Raw genomic sequence first — 21,329 nt, forward strand, 5'->3', positions numbered from 1 at the left:
TCCCAGTTCAATAGATTAACTCTATCAATTCCTCATGTCTTCTTTCATACACAGGCTGTACAGAGAAAGGGAACCAATTCTTTCATACTGCCATGATAAACCATTGCTGCTGTTTTGTGTGTGATCAGTGCTTTTTTTCCAGGGGGATGCAGGGGGACGAATATCCCTAAACATTTTGTGAATCTAAGTTTGACCTCATAGAGAGGCAGTATTTCAATATGAGCAGGAAAACGAGAGTACCCCTAAACATTTTTTTTAAGAAATAAAGCACCGTGCATGGTTATTAGAACAAAGGTGAAAGGACAGAGATACAACAAAGGTTGTTGAAGTAATTGATTTGAACGTGTCACACTATCAAGAAACAGAACACACATCTAAAAGCAACTGCAATTTCACTCCCTACACTGAAGTTCATTTTGAACGTGTGTCAATAGATTAAACTGAAAAGCTGTCTATATAGATGAACTTTCAGAAACTGACTGGCTGCAACAGTGAAAATAAGCTTTAGGGGACTCATTTCCAGTGTTGTGAAAGAAGTGAATTCCATTCAGCTTTTGAAAAAGAATGCTATAGATAACGTATAACAGATATATTGTGTTATTCACCTGAGATTAGCTAAAATGTCACTGAAGAGCACATTACTGGTATATTATGAAGTAAAATACTTGGTCGTATGTCTTTTGATCTAAGGCATACTATTCAAGCTCTTGAGTCAACATTATAGCTTGTAACTGGAAGTACAAAAAATAAAGAAGTACCCTTTCCTCTGGGAAACTTCTGCGCCAAAAACAGGAACCTGTCCACGTAGCACCAACTGATCCTGGACCCAGAAACAACCTTCTGAGCTGCATTGACAGAAGGGGACTGGACCGGTTGAATTATCCTATAAATGTGAACTGTTCGGGGGTCCAGTATGCTTTATAAGTTCATGTGGCCCACCCACATAAGCAGTTTACAGGCATGCTTCTATTCTACATCTGTGGAATCATCACAGCCATTACAGTGGTATCTCAGAAGTCGAACAGAATCGTTCTGGAAGTCCATTCAACTTCCAAAATGTTTGGAAACCAAGGCACGACTTCTGATTGGCTGCAGGAAGCTCCTGCAGCCAATCGGAAGCCACAGAAGCTCCATCAGATGTTCAGGTTTCAAAGAACGTTTGCAAACCAGAACGCTCACTTCCGGGTTTGCGGTGTTTGGGAGCCAAAACGTTCAAGTCGCAAGGCGTTCATGAACCAAGGTACTACTGTACTTAGATAAAGATGCAATTATCAAAGTCCAGTTAGGAAAAGGTGGGTTGGAAATGTCATTGTGGATTTATTATTATTATTATTATGAGCAGCTTTTCACCACCATGTGGTGGCTTAAAAGGCTTTCACTACAGCCACAAAACTGCAATTCTACTTATCCTTATAGTTCGACACCTTAGTGCACGAAAAATGTATGAATGGAAAATAGTTAATTGTCCTACTCTTGTTGTACAAAACTGAGCTGTAAACGAGTGCTGTTCAGCTCTTTCTCCAGCTGATGTATTTCCTGGTCCTGGTTGCAGGCCAATTCCCTCATCCATCTGTCTTTTTCACGTGATTCCTACAGTGAAGTAGAAAGACAGTGTGTAAAAGCTAGAAATGAATGTATGTCCAGGGGCGGGGCAGGCGGGCTGGGAGTTCTGTTAATGTTTCAGAAATATTGTGATATATCTTCCATATATCTTAAACTGATTTTAAATAAAGTGCTTGCATTTTATTCAGTAAAAGGAAACACAAGCCTTGGGAGAAATTAGCTTCTACCAACAATGTTTGTTATACAGCAAAGTCTACTTAAATGTGGAGATAAGCCCCTCACCAATAAGAAATTTCGTTCAGCCCGGACACAGAGGTCCAGCTCCGAGGGCCTTCTGGTGGTTCCCTCACTGCGAGAAGTGAAGTTGCAGGGAACCAGGCAGAGGGCCTTCTCGGTAGTGGCGCCCGCCTGTGGAACGCCCTCCCTTCAGATGTCAAGGAAATCAACAATTACCTGACTTTTAGAAGACATCTGAAGGCAGCCCTGTTTAGGGGAGTTTTTAATGTTTGATATTTTATCACTTTTTTATTCTGTTGGGAGCTGACCAGAGTGGCTAGGGAAACCCAGCCAGATGAGTGGGGTATAAATATTTCCATTATACAAAAATATAAAACAGCCACAGTTCTCAACTATGGAAGACTTCCACAGAGCAGCTATAGATTAGAAAAGTAACAATAAGACATTACAGGAAAGTCACCTTCCACCTTCCTATGGGTGCATCTCTGCATCCAACCTACTGTATTGTAACACAACATCATATCTGCCTTGAATGTGGCGTTTATCACAATAGATCTGGATATACAGTATATCTCTAAAACATAATCCTCCATTTGAAGCATGAACATCAACTCAGCCCCTGTCTGCATCTCTTCTCAAGGAAAGAAAGAGATAAGCGCAAGACTGGAATCAAAGCCTTTCTATCTTATAGTTTAAGATAGAAAAAAAGGGGGAAATTACATTCTAGAAAAAAAGGGGGAAATTACAAGTTTATTGTACCTGCAAGTGAGAAGAGCTTCCGCAAGTGTGGCTAGAAAAACAAGTGCCCAGCCACGGCAACAGACGAGACTTTATTGTATCCACACCAGCATAATGTCCACCTGGGTCAATGAGCGAAAGAGAAAGGAAGGGCAATAAATATTGATAAAATGTTTTAAATATCTGGGCACAAGCTAACCATCACCTGTAATAAATATATGCACATAAACCATACATGCAGAGCTTGGTACAACCTCACCTTCTTGGCTTGTTTTATTCAGGATTGTGAAGAGCTGCCCCTGAATCATGGAGTTCAGTTCCATGATTTCACAGCATCGGGTCAGATTCTGATCACATGAGTTAATCTGAAATTTAGAATTAGTTTGGTTACTCCAATTCTGCCAATATATTGCACCTTCAGTATTCCTTCCACCAACAGAACTAAGTTCAATAAAAGCTATAATGCATCGCATTCCCTATAACCAACAAGATAATAATATTGCATACTAACCAATGGATCAGAGGCCAAAATGTCATGGAATATTAAATCCCACAGCAGAAAGTAAAGAGCTTACGTAGGCATATCAATTAGAACAAAGAAGTAACCTCCAGAATGTATCATATCTGTGGCCACAGTCTATCACTGGAATCCAATAAAGCGAGATGAGCGCTGCAACCCCAGAGTTGGTCGCGACTGGACCTAATGGTCAGGGGTCCCTTTACCTTTACCTATTGCTTTACAAAGGAAATTATATGGGGCATATCTATAATACCAGCTGAACAGCATTACCCTGGGAACTGTAGTTCCATGATCTAGAGATCTCTAACCACAGAATCAAGAAAGAAACTAGTGACACATGGCTTGTACTTCTAAAATGGAATTCAAAGTCATCTTTGACTCTGCACACAGATGGGTTGTCGCTCTCCACCATAGCTGTCAACTTTCCCCTTTTCTTTCGAGGAATCCTATTCGGAATAAGGGAATTTCCCTTAAAAAAGGGAAAAGTTGACAGCTATGCTCCCCACTACATCCCCAGTATTTCCACGCACTATTCCTGTTCGATTGTCAATCACAGTGAAGATCACATTTGGTTTAGATCTGGATGTGGCACTCAGGACAGCACAGAAACCTTTTTCTGTAACAGAGAATTCTTAGCACCTTTGCTGTGTGCCTACAGATCTATACCAACGTGCTTTGCCCCTGCAAATGTCCATGGCTAACATTTGGACATTCATGCTCACTTTACTTCTGGTGTGACTTCTCTCAAGAATAAAAATCAAGTTCAGAGCTGTCGCAGCCAATAATTTATTTTGGAAAGAAACTCTGAACACACTTCTGTCCACACAAATCATGGGAAGGTTTTTTACTCCTTTACTGAACTACCATGTATTGCATGAAAACTCAAGGAATAATAGCATTAGCCACCACAGCTCAGGGGTTACAGTTTGAAGTGACTACAGTGGAAGGGGAAAAAACTGGTCTGAATGTACACTTATTTAATATGCCACACAGATCCTTAGCAGAGGAAGCTGTTCATAGTTCAAATTTTATTTTTCAGTTATTATATGCTTACATTTAATTTTTCTAAGTACTGTGTAGTACAATATAAAAAGCCCTACTGCCAGGCATGTTTGTGTTTTGGTTGAAGATCTTACCAGGTGCCACATTTTGCATTTATAGATAGCTTTTGGAAAGCATACGATCTTATGCCAGGCATTATTCGAACACACATGCTAGTTCCTTCATGACTTACAGCATCAGGTGATAATTTGCATGTGTAAACAGACTGCCATGGGTACATCACCAGAAACAGAATTGAAATATATCATATAGCACAATGCTTTTTCACTTGAACCAGTTCACACATTCTGCCATGTTCAAATATATAAAAGGATGTCACATAGAGGAGGGAGAAAGGTTGTTTTCTGCTGCTCCAGAGAAGCGGACACGGAGCAATGGTTCCAAACTACAAGAAAGAAGATTCCACCTAAACATTAGGAAGAACTTCCTGACAGTAAGAGCTGTTCGACAGTGGAATTTGCTGCCAAGGAGTGTGGTGGAGTCTCCTTCTTTGGAGGTCTTTAAGCAGAGGCTTGACAACCATATGTCAGGAGTGCTCTGATGGTGTTTCCTGCTTGGCAGGGGGTTGGACTCGATGGCCCTTGTGGTCTCTTCCAACTCTATGATTCTATGATTCTATGATTCTATGATTCTATGCTGTCTGCCAGCCATGGTAATCAGGTGGCATACATGCATAGGCAAACCATCCCTGGAACTCCTGTTAGATCCAACTCATATAAAGTCAAACACTGTGCTGGACACATCATGCGTCCAAAAGCCACTACTCTGGAACACAAAATGTGGACACAGAAGTTGGAGGAGAGAGAGCCAGTATAGGAATGTAGGCTGGAAGGTGCTATTAATTAGTTTCTACTGGTGAGAAAGCATGGAAATGCACCATGGTGATGTCAGGTTAAGTTGAAGTTACAGGGAGAACCAGTACTGGGCTGCTGTTTTTGGCAACAGCTGCATGTGTACCATTATCATTTAGTTCCAGTCTTCGCCTGGGAAGATCAGGGTTCAAATCTCAGCTATTAAATCCACTGGGTGACCATGGGAAGTTGCTGTTCCTCAGTTTGACCTATCTCACAGGGTTGTTGTCAGGATAAAATGGAAATCGCCATTTACGCTGGCCTGAGCTGCTTGGAGGTAATAGGAGGATTAAAAATTAAATGTAGAGAAGTACCGTAGTTCCAATCTTAAAACAAACAGTTAAGGGTGTTAAATGTATAAAGGGAAAATAACATGTTCGGGTGAGGGGGAGCTGTGGTTAGCTGTAACCGAATCAAAAGACTCAATCACAGCTCAGTAGAGGAGGAGGGAAAGAGACTTGAGCAATCCCTCGCTGCAAATCATTGCTGTTCTTACTACGTTTCCCGGGCAGAGTATCGTGGCGTTCTATAACCATGGCAACCACAACAGTGTCTGCTTGGCGCTGAAAACCGGCGTCCTTAGTTACTACTTTCCCGGGAAATGGCTGGAGGTTTCCAACACACCGCCAGCTCAGCCCTAATCTCCCGCCATAAAGCGACCTCTCCGCGCAACAAGCTCAAACTCACAAAGCTGCGCTTGGTTGCAATGCTAAGCGTCTCCATCTTTCCTAAAGATGTTCATATCATTGTAGTTCAGGTTAGTTTCTGAAACGATCTCGCCGTTTCCTGCAGTTTCCACCTCGCCAGCTCCGGTTTTATCAAGGGCGGGATGGGGTGGGAAGATGAGTTAATATTTTGCCTAGTACAGATTCAAAGGGGACAGCATCGCAAATGCATCTAGCTGCCTCCCCATCGTTATTAGTCAGAGCGCCGATTTCCAAAACACGCGTTCGCGCACACTCACGTGATAATCTTTATACCAGTTCTCCAGCTTCTCCTGTAAAATCCTGCAGGTCTCGTTGTTGATCAGTCTTCTCAGGCTATCAGCCATGGCTCCCTTTCAAAGATGAGAGAGATTAGGGGTGAATGGAGGATGGATCTAGAAGCTTTGGGGAAAGAGGCTTCCCTTCCTACAAAACAGCTAGCATCGATGTGCCTGCTTCCAGGGTATTTTACTTTTCTTTTTAGCTGCCCTAGAGTATCAAAGGTGGGAAGATCGGCGAAGGGAGATCCGCTGCTGCTTGTTGGCTTTGCGCTGACCTCAGCCTTATTTCCCCCCTCCGCGAGTCTCCTCTATGATTGGAGCATTTTATACTCGGCGATTGTTAAACAAACTGACGTTTGCTTTGCTCGGGTGCCAGGGACGCGGAGGCTGCGCGAAGGGAGCCTTTTGGTTGTAGCAACGCCGAGAACCCCACCTCCCTCCTCGGCCCTGCCCTCCCGGTCTGAACTCGAGGAGCCGAGGGAAGCGATCCCGCTGGGTCTCTGCTGGAAGCCAAGAGGGGAAATCTTAGGAGAAGGAGCGCGCGTGTTTGTGTGTGTCTCCCTCCGCTAAATCAAATGGCCCAAGTTCGAGGGGGGGGGGGTTTCCTTACGCATCAGGAGATCCTCCACATGGTCTTCGTCTCTGCGGCCGCCTCTTCTCTTCCTGGCTTACCGGCCACCTCTTGCCAAGCTTGCAACTCGCGTGTGAGGCACAGCGAGGCCACAAAACGGCCTTTATTACGCTCACCGGAGATGCAATTTAAAATAATAATAATGGGGGCAGAAATCAATCCCACGAGGGCTTTGCGCATAGCTGTCAACTTTTCCATTTTCTTGCGAGGAATCCTATTCGGATTAAGGGAATTTCCCTTAAAAAAGGGGAACGTTGGCAGCTATGGCTTTGCGTAATGGGCACTTTTGAATTATGGTGCTAGAGGAGACTCTTGAGAGTCCCATGGACTGCAAGAAGATCAAACCTATCCATTCTTAAGGAAATCCATTCTTAAGCCCTGAGTGCTCACTGGAAGGACAGATCGTGAAGCTGTGGCTCCTATACTTGGCCACATCATGTGAAGAGAAGACTCCCTGGAAAAGACGCTGATGTTGAGAGAGATGGAGGGCAGAAGGAGAAGGGAACGACAGGGGATGAGATGGTTGGACAGTGTTTTCGAAGCTACCAGCGTGAATTTGACCAAACTGCGGGAGGCAGTGGAAGACAGGATGGCCTGGCGTGCTCTGGTCCATGGGGTCACGAAGAGTCGGACACGACTAAACGACTAAACAGCAACAACAACAACAACAATGGGCATTTAAAAGACCAATATAACTCCGCCACTGGGAAAGAGACCACGCCCAGGGACTGTCCCGTCTCTTGGGAATCTCCATGCATGCAAGGAAGCAGGTCGTCAGTGTAGAGCTGGTAGCCGATTTGCCCTCCCTCCCTCGATGGGTCGCACATGGAGTAGTTCAAAAATAATGCTAGATCATATTTAGGCACTAAATGAACCAAACCGTGTTGCTCATGTGCTCCTTCATCTTCTGCGCTCTCAATTTCACCTCCCACATCAGATTTAGCAGCAAAATATAGCTTGCGGTTACATTCAGATGAGGCAAAGCATGGTTTTGCTGCTGAACCTCAACTGAGACGGGAAAGTAGAGCACAGTTCGTGTGATATACTCATGAAAAAATCCAGTGTCAACTGTATCAATATGCTAACTTTTAAAAACAAAAGCCAGTCACTTCACTAGCAGAATGCAACTCTGGGTAGGTCTACACTCATGCCCCAATTTTGGGGGTGGGGTGAATTTAAGCCTTTTCCCAATCCAAATCCTTACCCCCTTGTTTCCCGTGAAATGGAATAATAAGGCTTTCCATGTGGCTGACTTGGAAGATTGGATTTCCTTGACGCCACAAATAGTTTGCCATGTGCCACAATGCGCTACTGTTCAAGAAACACATCTTGGTTTTAAATCTTCATTTGAAACTGGTTTGGAAGAATAAAGAGACTTTTGCACAACTTGTGGAGGGGTGGTGGAGCTTTGTGTTTGTGTAGAATCATAGAATCATAGAGTTGGAAGAGACCACAAGGGCCATCGAGTCCAACCCCCTGCCAAGCAGGAAACACCATCAGAGCACTCCTGACATATGGTTGTCAAGCCTCTGCTTAAAGACCTCCAAAGAAGAAGACTCCATCACACTTCTTGGCAGCAAATTCCACTGTCGAACAGCTCTTACTGTCAGGAAGTTCTTCCTAATGTTTAGGTGGAATCTTCTTTCTTGTAGTTTGGAACCATTGCTCCGTGTCCGCTTCTCTGGAGCAGCAGAAAACAACCTTTCTCCCTCCACTATGTGACATCCTTTTATATATTTGAACATGGCTATCATATCACCCCTTAACCTCCTCTTCTCCAGGCTAAACATGCCCAGCTCCCTTAGCCGTTCCTCATAAGGCATCGTTTCCAGGCCTTTGACCATTTGGGTTGCCCTCCTCTGGACACGTTCCAGTTTGTCAGTGTCCTTCTTGAACTGTGGTGCCCAGAACTGGACACAGTACTCCAGGTGAGGTCTGACCAGAGCAAAATACAGTGGCACTATTACTTCCCTTGATCTAGATGCTATACTCCTATTGATGCAGCCCAGAATTGCATTGGCTTTTTAAGCTGCCGCGTCACACTATTGGCTCATGTCAAGTTTGTGGTCAACCAAGACTCCTAGATCCTTTTCACATGTACTGCTCTCAAGCCAGGTGTCACCCATCTTGTATTTGTGCCTCTCATTTTTTTTGCCCAAGTGCAATACTTTACAGTTCTCCCTGTTACAATTTATCTTGTTTGTTTTGGCCCAGTTCTCTAATCTGTCAAGGTCGTTTTGAAGTGTGATCCTGTCCTCTGGGGTGTTAGCCACCCCTCCCAGTTTGGTGTCATCTGCAGATTTGATCAGGATGCCCTTGAGCCCATCATCCAAGTCGTTGATAAAGATGTTGAATAAGACCGGGCCCAAGACAGAACCCTGTGGCATCCCACTAGTCACTCTTCTCCAGGATGAAGAGGAACCATTGATGAGCACCCTTTGGGTTCGGTCAGTCAGCCAGTTACAAATCCACTGAGTGGTAGCATAGTCAAGTCCACATTTTACCAGCTTCTTTACAAGAATATCATGGGGCACCTTGTCAAATGCCTTGCTGAAATCAAGGTAGGCTACATCCACTGCGTTCCCTTCATCTACCAGGCTTGTAATTCTGTCAAAAAACGAGATCAGGTTAGTCTGACATGACTTATTTTTCAGAAATCCATGCTGACTATTGGTGATCACAGTATTCCCTTCTAGGTGCTCACAGACTGTTTGCTTAATGATCTGCTCCCGAATCTTCCCTGGTATTGATGTCAGACTGACTGGGCGGTAATTATTTGGGTCCTCTCTTTTCCCCTTTTTGAAAATAGGGAATAGTGTAGCCAGTTACATGACATTGCTAAACTTCAGTTTTGAAGGGGACTTCTATCTAAAGATAGAACTTTTAAGTGGCAGGCAGGACTGGGCCACTTTAGATTTTGTGCTTGTGTCATGTGTTTGAATGCTGGTTTTTACCCTCTCCACAAACAGAAAGCTTTCACCAACAGGCAGAAGTTTCTTAGTCTGCTATGCTGGTTTTCCATTTTCAGGGAGTTTCAAAGACATGGATTTTTTTTAAAAAATGATGCAACTTTCAGCAGCCACTTTAAGCAGTGTATATTATATACCAGCTCCCTCCCCCCTATGTTGACTGACCAGGACTGACTCAGTCTAAAGAGAATGGGGCCCTCTAGTGGCACAATGCAGTATGTGCCCACTTGATCTTCAGATAAATACTGTATTTTATTTTTATTTTAAATATATTGAGCCAACAGGTGCATTAGGCATAAGGCAATATGAGATATATTGATTTCTGAGTAAAACCTGGTATAGACAAGTATTTATACATATATAGACGCTGCCATAAATTTCCCTTCATGCGCATGACAAATATCTTTTTTTTTTTTTTTTTTAAATAATTTTTATTAAGGTTTTCCAAATTAAAACAAATTAAATCCAATTTATAAACTTTTCCCAATAACTAGGACTTCCCCTCCCCACCCCCTCATGTATTCCAAATCTTCCAAATAAACAATTAGGTTCAACAAATTCTTATCCCCAAATTGCGATCATCCTCCATTACCCAGTTTAGCGTAATTCCCATCCCCCTAAGATCGATCTATTCCCTTCCACGAGTTTCCCCCTTTCAAACATAATACAAAAAAAAACAACCAACAACATAGAATTAAATAATAATTTTACAACCTTTGGATTCCAACTTTCCCTCCCCTTTTTCCCTGTTACGTTCCTCCTAGCCCTCCATCTCTAATATCTTCCTGGAGTTCCCACATTGCGTTAAACCCACATCCCTCTGATTCTTTGCCAGTCTTATTAATTGCGAATGTCCAATCATTAAATTACGAATGTCCAATCCTAAAAGAAGTCTAACGAGAAGAGGGTCCATTTCTTTTATCCAGATTTTTATATCCAGGAGTAGAAACTCCAATTTTAAATCCATAAGCTTGTCAAATCTGGATATCCCAAATATCCCCTTTCCCATTTCTGTCCAGTTCTTGTTATTTCCTTATTCTTGTCGGCCATTCTCCTCCTTTTTGTTTCTCTGTTCTCCCACAGAAATGTTCTTTCTCCGACAAATACCTTTTTTGAAAACACCCCTCCCCGATATTTCCTTAAAGGGTTTTAGAAAATTTTTTTGGGGGGAGGAGTTTGAATGCTAGGCTCCCACTCTCAGCTTTGGCCACTACAATTTGTAAGAAGGAATTTCATATTGAGGGGAAAATATGTCTTTTACTTGTTTACTTCACATGTTCCACCCAATGTAATTTTTTGTTGATTGTAGGTTACTTGCACGGGTCCGAAATGTATGACCTCACTCCCAACTTCTGAGTAAAGATTTACTACTACTACTACTACTACTACGACTACTACTACTACTAAATTATTTATACCCCGCCAATCTGGCTGAATTTCCCCAGCCACTCTGGGCGGCTCCCAATCGAGTGTTAAAAACAATACAGCATTAAATATTAAAAACTTCCCTAAACAGGGATGCCTTCAGATGTCTTTTAAAAATAGGATAGCTGCTTATTTCCTTGACATCTGATGGGAGGGCGTTCCACAGGGTGGGTGCCACCACCGAGAAGGCCCTCTCTGTCTGGTTCCCTGTAACCTCACTTCTCGCAATGAGGAAACCGCCAGAAGGCCCTCGGCGCTGGATCTCAGTGTCTGGGCTGAACAATGGAAGTGGATATGCTCCTTCAGGTACAGGACCGAGGCCGTTTAGGGCTTTAAAGGTCAGTGCCAACATTTTGAATTGTGCTCGGAAATGTACTGGGAGCCCATGCAGATCTCTCAGGGCCGGTGTTATGTGGTCCCGGCGGCCACTCCCAGTCACCAGTCTAGCTGCCGCATTCTGGATTAATTGCAGTTTCCGGGTCACCTTCAAAGGTAGCTCCACATAGAGCGAATTGCAGCAGTCCAAGCGGAAGATAACCAGAGCATCCACTCTGCATTCCAGGGGGCCACCAGGGAATCAGCCGAAAGGCCAGCAACATGGGATAAAACATCCCCTACCACTCTCTGGAAGCCAACTGGATCCATTAAGCGGTGGGGGCAGACCATCAGAATCGGCCCCACCTCCCTGCAGAGGGGAAGGGTCGCAGAGAAGTCCAGTTGCACCAGGAAGTGATCTGGCCATGGCACTTCTTTAGTTTCGCTTTTACTTAGTGTCAGATCACCAACACCCGTAGAGGTAAACACCAGGTCTAAGGCATGTCCGTGGCTATGAGTTGGGCCAAACTTATTCAGGGACATGTTTTCCATGAAGTCCTGAGTGGCCCCTTGTAAGTTCGTGTCAGCATTGATGTTAAAATCCTCCAGGACAACCAAACTAGGTGTCTCCAGGAGCACATTCTCCACAACCTGAAGCAGCTCGGGCAGGGAATCCTTGGTGCAGCAGGCAGGTCGGTACACTAAAAGGAATCCTGCACTGCCCTTATTGCCCAATTTCCAGAACATGCACTCAGAAAACTGGGTCTTCCCAATAGGACGCCTGGTGCAAACTAATGACTTCCTAAAAATCACTGCAACCCCCCCTCCCCGATCACAAGAGAAACCTGGTGGATAAGCAGTGGCAAGGACAGGCCCATCTGCTTCATCCAACCAAGTCTCTGCCACACATGCCAGGTCAAATCCTCCACCCACAATCAGATCATGGATGGCAGTGGTTTTATTCATCACTGACCTGGCATTGTGCAGCAACACTTTCAGGTTGTGTGGGTTTCCCTTGCTGATTCCAGCATCCTTCCGGTCAGGACCAGACCTGGAGGCAGGGATAGTCCTCAAACAACGACTAAGCCTGCCTCCTCAGTAATGACATGGTCTGGTCTTAGTGTGACTCCTCCTCCTGCCCATGATCATGTGCAGGATGGCACCCGCAGATTTTATGTCTATGTTGTAGAAATAAGGTGAACTGAGAAAGATGGATTCCATCGCAGATTTAAATTGAGGGAATTTGTCCAAATTTATGCATAATTACTAAATTTATGCATGATTATAGTTCATAGTAAAAATCCAGGAGTGATGACAATATGGCACCAAATAAAATCATGAGCTATTCTCCATTTTAACATGAACACTTTACTTCCAAAAGAAGAGATGAAGTCAGTGTAATTAAAATCTACTTTAACAACAAGTTTTATTAAAAAGAAAGGAATTAACACACCAAATAAAGGAAGTGAAATATATGGAAGGCCAGCTTCTGTTTTGACTATTTGCAGTATCTGTCAGCTTTCAATTTTGATCTCCTGGAAGACAAAGTGGGGTAGGGGAAAGGCAAGGTAAAATGATTGGTACATCTAAGTAATACAACTGTCAATAAAGTAGAATTAGTACTGGCACACTTTTAAAAGCCAGAGGTGGTTCATTATTAATTTCTATTTAGGGCAAGAGTAGCAAATTTATTTTGGCTCAAGGGCCATATTCCCCCTTGGCCAACTCTCCAGGGGCTGCATGCCATCAGTACGTGATGCCAAAAGTAGATGTGGCCAACTCACACCTTCGCACAGAACTTATACAAAGCTACAGTCCAGTTAGCTTACCATCTCTTTGCCATGTAAACTGATGGAAAGCATGATTAAAGTTAATCAAAGACTGAAGCACATTCTTTCTACAGTGCTAAACAGCTCTGTTAACAGTTACCTTAAGTCCGATAACGCCATTATTGAGATTGTACCGGATATGGACAAAGAATAAAAACAGCAATGAGTATGTATTTTTCATTATTGAAGTTCATCATACACAGGCACTACTCATTATAAGAGTTTACTTTTAAGAAGGCAATCATTCACCGTGGGTTGTAATGCTCAATGGCACCCAACAAAATGTTTTTTAAAATCCCTCTTGGAAGAGCTTTGGACAAGTGATAATTGCAGTAGCAGCTGAATGTTAAGTATAGCTGCATGAAATCTGCCAGTATACATTAGTACATTTTGTAGAATACGGCAGACTAAGGACAAGTTCATATCCACATGCCCACCATCTGACAACTGCAACATCAAGGGATGGATGTGCACATGTGAAGCAGCCAGAGCTCAAAACAATCCAGAGCTTTTCCGTCACTGGAGGCCACCATCCAATATCGATGCTTTACATTCAGCTGAGCCCTTGTCTACACAACATCCAGTTAAATGGTTGAACTGTTGCATTGCTTCACAGTGGAAGTAGCAGCAGCTGCACACACGAACACTTCCCTATAGGAAATTAGGAACACCTCATGTAGAAAAGTCACACAGCACAGAGAGAGCAAGCCATACTTCCTGATAAGCTCATTTTTGGCGTACAGGACATTTTTGTAAAACAGCTCTTATAATACTGTGTTTGCATGTTTGTTGTGTTTGCTAGCATAGCTGCTCAGCGCATCTGACAACTGCCATCCCATTGCAACAGAAAGAGTACCTGTCCAACAGTGCCTCGTGAAAGGTGCCTTCTTTCCTAGCTTTTTTCAGAGCTTTACTGTCTTCTTGGCTTACTTTTAGTTTACGGTCTTGAAAACTCTGAAACTTCTTCCTGGAAAGAAAAATGCAGAAGGTAAATATCTTCAGCCTGTACGAAATACAGTGGCTGAGTGTCGATAGAATGGCAGCCAAAACAAGCCCACTGAGAAATAAAAAAATGCAGGGTATCAGTGAACCCCAAGGGATCTAAGAGGTATACAAAGTAAAGGAGAGTGCCTTGGGGACTGAGCATGCCCAGTTGCCTCCAAGAACCACATAATGTGGAATGCCAGCTGGAAAACTGTTGGGTGTGGTGGGGTAGGGCAGTGAATTGGTCTGCTTTGAGATCCTTCCAGTTTGTACTATCTTGGAGAAGGACCCATTCCTGTTAGGGCTGAGGATAACCTTCAGCAAGCTGTTGCAAATCACACTTACAAACATTAATAAGCCTATACCATGCATTTAAAAGCCCCACTAAGGAATTAAAGAGGTATTGTGGGTCGGGAAAGAAAGGGTGTTGCATTTGTTATAAAACAAATATCCCAAAAAAATCATAAAAATAATAAAGTACCATTTATGGATTATACTAGGGATAAACAGAAAGAGAAGTGGTGCAATGTATCAGGCCTGCATCTGAAAACAAAAGCACATCTCCTTGTCCTGTGAAATAAAGTTGGTCCTTAGAACAAAACCCACCAGATCCTCATGATGATAAACTTTCTTCAGCTTTTAACATGTTTACACAAGGATCGGGACCTGAAGGTTTTTGATCAAGGAAACTAGGGGTTATTTGCACTCTAATACAACTTGCTTTTGTTTTATTTTTAATGATAGCCAAGAAACCCTTGTTACATACACGTAATTGATTTCACACTGCTTAACATTTCCTTGGTCTTCTTCCGGAATGTCATCCTTTTGCTTGGCTTCCCTTTCAGCACACGTCCTGATCTAAAAAGAAGTATGGGGAGAGACAGTGCTGTTTTACAGTTGGTTTAACTGAAAAAGTTCAAAGGCCAAAATATCCTATCCTCTCTCTTGATATTATTCTCCCCTGATTTGCTTTCCAGTTTCACTGGACGTTGAATGCAACAGTCACACACCAGTATGCAAAGGAGCTGCTCTGACAAAATCTTCTTGTAATGCCTCTGCAAATGCATTTACACATATATACAAACTGAAGAAATATCATATTGATATATCACATTAGAAACGGTGGTCAATATGGGGAGACAGGGCATGCATACTCCAAGGACTACTGGGGAAGCAGGAAGAAATGGAGTATACTGTGTAAGAATGCAGCTAGGTTAGAGCACATGTCTAGTTTCCCCTGGGCAGGGTAGAGCACTCTGCTATGCAAATTGAAGCCCTATCTACCTTCTGAAGCAATGTAGTCTAAAACCCAGTTTGACTCCCCACCAGCTCTTTCAGCTAAAATCAGTGAGACTCCTCCCTTCCAGTAAAAAAAGAGAGAAAATGTTCAGAACAGAGATGCATTCCAGTTAAAATGGATGCTCCAAGTCATCTGACCAGGCAACATACACTTGGGTTAAACAATTATTTTGCCTGTGACAGCCAGTGAAGAAGTTCCACATTGAAATGTTTCGCCTGTTTCTGTATTTTCCCTTTAAACAGTCACACAGACAAATATAAGAACTGCACATACAGGCCATTTGAATTACCTTAATCATTTCCTCGTTATCTGCAGTTTTACTTTTGGCTACAATATCGCCTTCTTCATTACAGCTGATAAAGCAGCTGTTTGCTGCTAACAGTGCCATTTTCCCCTGAAGGGAAAAAATAAAATCAAGACAAATTAGGAAGACTATTATTATGTTCCTACAAGAACGTCTCACAATTTTATCCGATATTACTTCAATAGCGCTGAAACAATCCACTTAAACTCATTCTGCATGTTGATTTTAAAACTCATAATTAGCCCTCTTGTCATTTTATGACAATTACAACATTGGCATTTGAGAATGCAATTCAGAATTCAAACTTGGTATTTGTGGATCAGTTTCAATGCTGCATTTGCCAAGCTAAACATTATTTTCAAGGATATAAAACTATTTCAGTATGATAGAACGAAACAGCCACTTCTGAAATTTTGATATGGCCTCTTAGTTAATGTTGCATCACTGCCATCTGATTTCAATAAAAGCAGCTATAATCTAAAACCATTGCATTATGTATTAAGATATTATGTATTAAGAATGACTGCTGACACTTGCCTCTTGAAACACTGGCTCCCACTGCTCCCTTGAACCTATTGCATCAGAACGTCCAATAACCAGCCCATCTGAGTTAATGCCAAGGTATTTACCATAGCCAGATTTCAATGCAATTCTTAGAAAAAGAAACAAATAAGCAAGTTATGACATTGGAAATTGATTAGTTCATTATCAAGAGCTATGGTTTTCAAATTATGTTCCAGGATCTTTTGAAAGTTTGTTTGTTTTAATAACTTTTATTTTCCAAATTTCAGTTTTATAACAATCAGTTTTATAACAAACTTTCCAATAAATACACCATTTGACTCTCTCCCTTCTGTGGTTTCTTCTGTTATATTTTCTTGCTGCATCTTCAAATTAAGTCCAATTATTATTTGATCCCTAATATTTCTTTGACAAATATGCTTAACTGCTTGTTGAGTTAACCCTGCTAATGAATTCAATTGTTTACAATAGTTTTTCAGAAAGTCCACGTAGTTTGCCCATTTTTTATTAAAAGTTTCTTCTTCTTGGTTTCTTATTCTTCCATTAAGTTTTGCCATTTCAGCATAGTCCATTAATTTTGTTTGATACTCCTCCTTGGATGGTGAAAGCTTGTAATCATAAGAGCAGTGCTTACTGAAATCTCAGAAGCCAGGAGTATTGAATAAGATTTCAGGTAGCTGTATAGGTATATTGTCCCCACCCTCAACTCTACCAGAAACAGAACAAATTACCCAAAATAAGATCAAACAACACAAATAAGCTTACTTTAGGCAAGTTACAGAACCTTGGAACAACTTTATTTTCCTCTGTAGAGAACAATTCTGCCTAATAATCTATAGATCACAAATGCATGCTTTAGCAACTGCAGGAGTGTCACGACCCAACTCTGAGTCAGAAATTTTTAACCCATGTGTCCATGGACATGCACAAGATGTACTCTACCACATTCCTTTATTTAGGTCTCACATCTAGTTTATCAAAGGGGCAAAACACTGTTTCTAAGCTAGGATTAGAAAGTAAATCTAAGGAAAGGCAGTTTCAAACACTCTTGTGTCCAGTAACCTAAGAAAGCCTGGTTAATTTAATGGTTAATATAAAGCCAAGGTGAGTAACTACCTTGAATCTGAAAGCTTGACAGCAGTAAATTGTTCAGGAGGGTATGGCCCTTCATCTGGAAGTATTAAAAAGAAATTAGACACACACAGGCCAGAGAATCCAGTTATGAACTGTTGATGCAAGAGAAGATACCAAAGGCGCTGGGGACGTTGAGTTGTATCCAATTTTAGCCATGCTCAGAACAGACCCATTTAAATGAATGCACGTGACTAATTTAAGGGCAAAAATATTAATGGTTCTACTGCAAGTTGTTTTGTTTTCCCATTCTCAATGCACACACTTCTCTGTTTTCCATACTGAAATAAATAACAATCCACTTATATAGCAGTAGGTTGGCTTTTTGATAAACATTTTGCACTCAGCTCCTAGAGCACAAGAGGCAAATTTGTACAGGATAAAGGCTACACTGGTCCATTTTCAAAACTGACAGCTAAATAATATGGTCAGCATAATTTACCAAAAAATCATTACTACAAATAAATAACATAGATATGTGTGGGAAGGTTAAATATGTGCAGAGTCTGGAAACTCTTTTGGACTTATTTGGAAAGCTGGGTCATAGTACAGTTGGTGCCACAGGGCAATACGGAATCATCAAAATAAGTGAGGCTTACTTACCCATGCCAAAAATTTGATAGGAAGGGAGAAAATTTCCCTCCACTTTTGCCCATACCAACCTTTATGTGGTGCTCCAAGGGTAAAAAGGCCATTGTCAAGAGCACTGATATAGGTTCCAAGACCCATTTCTATCGCTACGGTTCCTGTGATTTCACCAAAATTTGATACAGTCCACCACCCTTCTAATAAGAGAGGAAACAAAAAAGAAACAAGAACACATTTGTTGTTTTCTTCACAATTGTTTGCTGGAAATGTCTTGAAGAGACCAAGCAACAAAGCAGCTTTTCCATCTTAACCAAGCATAATGCATAATGACAGTTTACTTAATAAACTTAAAAACTGTTAGTGACAAGAAACAATTAAATAGCTGAAAAGATCTTTTTATAATCTTTGGTTTGGGAAGAAACAAGTTCTGCAGTCTTGAAAGCTACTAAGAACAAATGCTTCTGGCCAGGCATACAAGAAAGCTGCAGGACTCCTTATTTGATCATAATGCACACTAGGAATGTTGAATACAATACAGATATGGCAATTCAAATAAGTACAAATAAGACAATCTGGATGCTTCCATCTACAGTGGTGCCTCGCAAGACGAAATTAATCCGTTCTGCGAGTCTCTTCGTCTAGCGGTTTTTCCGTCTTGCGAAGCAAGCCCATTGACGGCTTAGCGGCTTAGCGCTATTAGCAGCTTAGCGGCTTTTAGCGGCTTATCGGCTTAGCGGATCAGCTGATAAGCGGCTTAGAAAAAGGGGGGGAGGAAAAAACCCCCGCAGGAACTCGCAAGACATTTTCGTCTTGCGAAGCAAGCCCATAGGGAAATTCGTTTTGCGAAGCGCCTCCAAAACGGAAAACCCTTTCGTCTAGCGGGTTTTCCATCTTGCGAGGCGTTCGTCTTGCGGGGCACCACTGTACTTCCTTCACGCTCCTCTGAAGATTGGAGGCTGCTTAGAGGATATCTTGTAATGAATAGTCCATGTCTTTCGATTTTTATAAGGGAACAACTGAGAGTCAGCATGAAAGCATGATGCAGTGGCTAGAGACTTTGACCAGGATTGGAGAGACCCAGTTCAAATCCCCACTCAGCCATGAAGCCTACTATGAACTTTGGGCCAGTCACTGTCTCTCAGCCAACCTTCCTTACAATGTTGCTGTGAGGATAAAAGAACTATGTATGGCACCATGTACCTATTGGTGGAAGGGGGGCATACAAAAATAATTAATACACAATAAACTATGCTGCTTTTTAAAAGCAAAATTCTCAGTCTGATAGCCAACTAAGGCTCGGCTTACATGTAAAGCTAAGCTAACCCATGGCTTAGTACAAATGTTTGGGCTCCCGAAGAGGAGGTCACAGCTGCTTTGCTCCTCCTCCAGTCATTTTACTGCTATGCTGAGCTAAACTGTGGTTTGGCTTAGCGTGTCATCTGAACTAGGGCTTGCAGTTTACCTCTTTCCAAGCAAATCACAAGCTGTAGCAAAGGCTTGTCTCATTCTTTACAGCTCATAGGTTGTTTAGAAGGGTTAAGCCACAAAACTGGGTTCAGACAACACACTAAACCAGAAGTTTTCAACCATTCTGAGTACACAGCTCCCTTGACATTATTTCTGTGGCACCCCTGTGGGACTCAGGAGCCCAGTTGTGTCACCCCTTGCCTGCAGAGCTGGCAGCCTCTCACTCTTTTTCAAACACCCTCGCTTGTGGAATGTTCCCTCAGCCTCCTCTCCTCTCCACTCACTTGGGAGTCTTCTGGGCAGCTGCCACAGCCATCCCTGGTCTCTGAGCTGCCTCAGCTCCTGGCAACCAGCACCCCCTGGCCAGCCCCAGAGGCGACATTTGTCTGGGGAGCTTGTAGCCAGGGCTGCTGCAACAAACAGCTGTGCAAGCCATCAGGAGGCAGCGGCTTATGAGGGCATTAGGGGAGGGAGGGAAGGCAAGAGGAATAGAGACCAGTGTTGCCCGCGGCATCCCTGACCATTTAAGGCACCCCAGGGTGCCACAGGACACTGGTTGAAAACCACTGCACTAAGCCGAGCCATGGCTCAGCTTGGGGCAGGGCAGCAGGAAAACAACTAGGGAGAAGCAAAGGACTATCAGTGTTCTCCTTCATGCCCCTTCGTGGAAAAATGAGCTTACCAACAATATCAAGTTTATCTTCAGCATCTTCATCTCTTTTCCGTTTTTTATCTTTGTTTTTCTTCTTACTGCAAAATGACACAGAAGGAAAAATAAATAAATTGCATGCTTTGTGTATGATACGCAATCCCCAAACAGGTACTACCAAGAGAAACAAACATTTTTCGTGTAGGGAAAGATGCGCATACCAGAGAAGCCCAATTTATCACAAAGGCTGCAAGTGAACGTGAACGACTATTTTGATTCAGACAAGGCACATGTTTTACTCCAGGGCTGCAGATGGCATCAGTATTAGGACCTCCTCAGCCCAACAGAGAAAAGAGTCTGGGAGAAGTATGGGGGGGGGGGGGAATACTGGGTTGCTGTTTTTATTTTTATTATATATTTTGTCGTTTTATATCTTGATTTTATTCTGTGAACCGCCCTGAGACCCTCAGGTATAGGGCGGTATATAAATTCAATAAATTCAATAATAATAATAATACAGTAATAATAATGTGCAACCGCGATCTTTCGCCTTAATCAGGAGACAGGCTACTTACATAAAACCCCGAACTCCTGAATCGCGAAGCGGAGTTTCTGCATATAGAGAGAGGCAGCACAGAAGGGGGTGGGGGGAGCGCACAATCCCCCTTAGCCTCGATCGGGCGCTTCCAGCAGGGCTCCCCTTTCGCCCTTAAAAAGCACGACACGGTTTTTCCGCAAGGAAGAGACGCCGGGGTTGAAAGCTCCCTCGGGGAAATCGTTATTTCCTGACCCCGAAACTGCGCCCGCCCGAAATCACCACCGTCGTGGTGAAATGCCTCTGAGCGTGTGCAGAGCGCACCCGCTATTCTCTGCACGTAGCGGAGGGGGGGGGGAAGGCGCTCTGCACACGCTCAGAGGCATTTCACCACGACGGTGGTGATTTTCGGACCCGGCAAGCGAGGCCCAGACTCGAAGAAAGGAGGCAGGATCCCACCTCCTCTCCCCGGCACCTGTGGAAACCCGACCCGGAGGAAGAGCCTCACCTTTTCGATTTCGTCCCCTTCAGAACCAGCTTGGTTCTTCTGACAGAAGAATACTCCGCCATGTTTGGCCACTTCTACGGAAGCCGCGGAGGGACAAGCTCCGCCCCTTCTCGGTCTGTCTTCCCACTGCCGTACGGCGGCCCTTGAGGGACATGTCGCGCCTTTCTCCTCCGGAGGCATTAGGGACCTTTGAGAGCTGCTGGCTCCTTTGCCAGC

At 43.1% G+C, this 21,329-nt stretch overlaps 2 protein-coding genes and 2 long non-coding RNA genes across 10 annotated transcripts in view; 2 read left to right on the top strand and 2 right to left on the bottom strand.

Moving 5' to 3' along the window:
- Window positions 1-6,684, bottom strand: part of SPATA18 (spermatogenesis associated 18) — a 22,498-nt gene extending 15,814 nt beyond the window's left edge. For 5 of the 6 annotated variants that reach the window (XM_081875849.1, XM_081875845.1, XM_081875846.1 and 2 more), the window contains exons 1-5: window positions 6,567-6,684; window positions 5,936-6,028; window positions 2,798-2,903; window positions 2,560-2,660; window positions 1,472-1,590 (exon numbers count right to left, since the gene is read on the bottom strand). In XM_081875849.1, coding sequence (XP_081731975.1) covers window positions 1,472-1,590; window positions 2,560-2,660; window positions 2,798-2,903; window positions 5,936-6,022 — 413 coding nt within the window. In that variant the 5' untranslated portion in view covers window positions 6,023-6,028; window positions 6,567-6,684. Of the gene's footprint in view, window positions 1-1,471; window positions 1,591-2,559; window positions 2,661-2,797; window positions 2,904-5,285; window positions 5,435-5,935; window positions 6,029-6,566 lie in introns of those variants that run through there. The other variant, XM_081875848.1, reaches the window with a different exon arrangement.
- Window positions 1-21,329, top strand: part of LOC309349736 — a 381,203-nt gene that overhangs the window by 88,869 nt on the left and 271,005 nt on the right. The window lies entirely within an intron of this gene.
- LOC309349750 lies at window positions 5,575-13,177 on the top strand. The gene is made up of 2 exons (XR_014160165.1): window positions 5,575-5,728; window positions 12,969-13,177. It is a non-coding gene; the product is annotated as an uncharacterized lncRNA (long non-coding RNA).
- Window positions 12,698-21,248, bottom strand: FRG1 (FSHD region gene 1). 2 transcript variants are annotated; one of them, XM_081876000.1, is made up of 9 exons: window positions 21,114-21,248; window positions 20,104-20,171; window positions 18,029-18,151; window positions 17,352-17,406; window positions 16,251-16,365; window positions 15,699-15,803; window positions 14,876-14,967; window positions 13,982-14,092; window positions 12,698-12,831 (listed from the first exon to the last, which is right to left on the bottom strand). In XM_081876000.1, the coding sequence occupies exons 1-9, from the start codon at window positions 21,173-21,175 to the stop codon at window positions 12,795-12,797; spliced, it is 768 nt and encodes a 255-aa protein (XP_081732126.1). In that variant the 5' UTR covers window positions 21,176-21,248; the 3' UTR covers window positions 12,698-12,794. The 2 variants fall into 2 exon arrangements, with proteins under 2 accessions (XP_081732126.1, XP_081732125.1); XM_081875999.1 differs by lacking the exon at window positions 12,698-12,831 and having other exon boundaries at window positions 13,909-14,092.

This window comes from Podarcis erhardii, assembly GCF_964252035.2.
Source record: "Podarcis erhardii genome assembly, chromosome: 9".
NCBI classification, from domain to species: Eukaryota; Metazoa; Chordata; class Lepidosauria; order Squamata; family Lacertidae; genus Podarcis; species Podarcis erhardii.

Bases quoted from the DNA above. Each gene is read 5' to 3' on its own strand.
- FRG1 (XM_081875999.1), bottom strand. From the start codon at position 21,175: ATGGCGGAGTATTCTTCTGTCAGAAGAACCAAGCTGGTTCTGAAGGGG. The intron at 17,407-18,028 runs GTTGGTATGGGC...TAATACTTCCAG, and splicing joins CCTTGGAGCACCACATAAAG to ATGAAGGGCCATACCCTCCT. The intron at 15,804-16,250 runs GCAAGTGTCAGC...TTTTCCCTTCAG, and splicing joins GGGAGCCAGTGTTTCAAGAG to GGGAAAATGGCACTGTTAGC.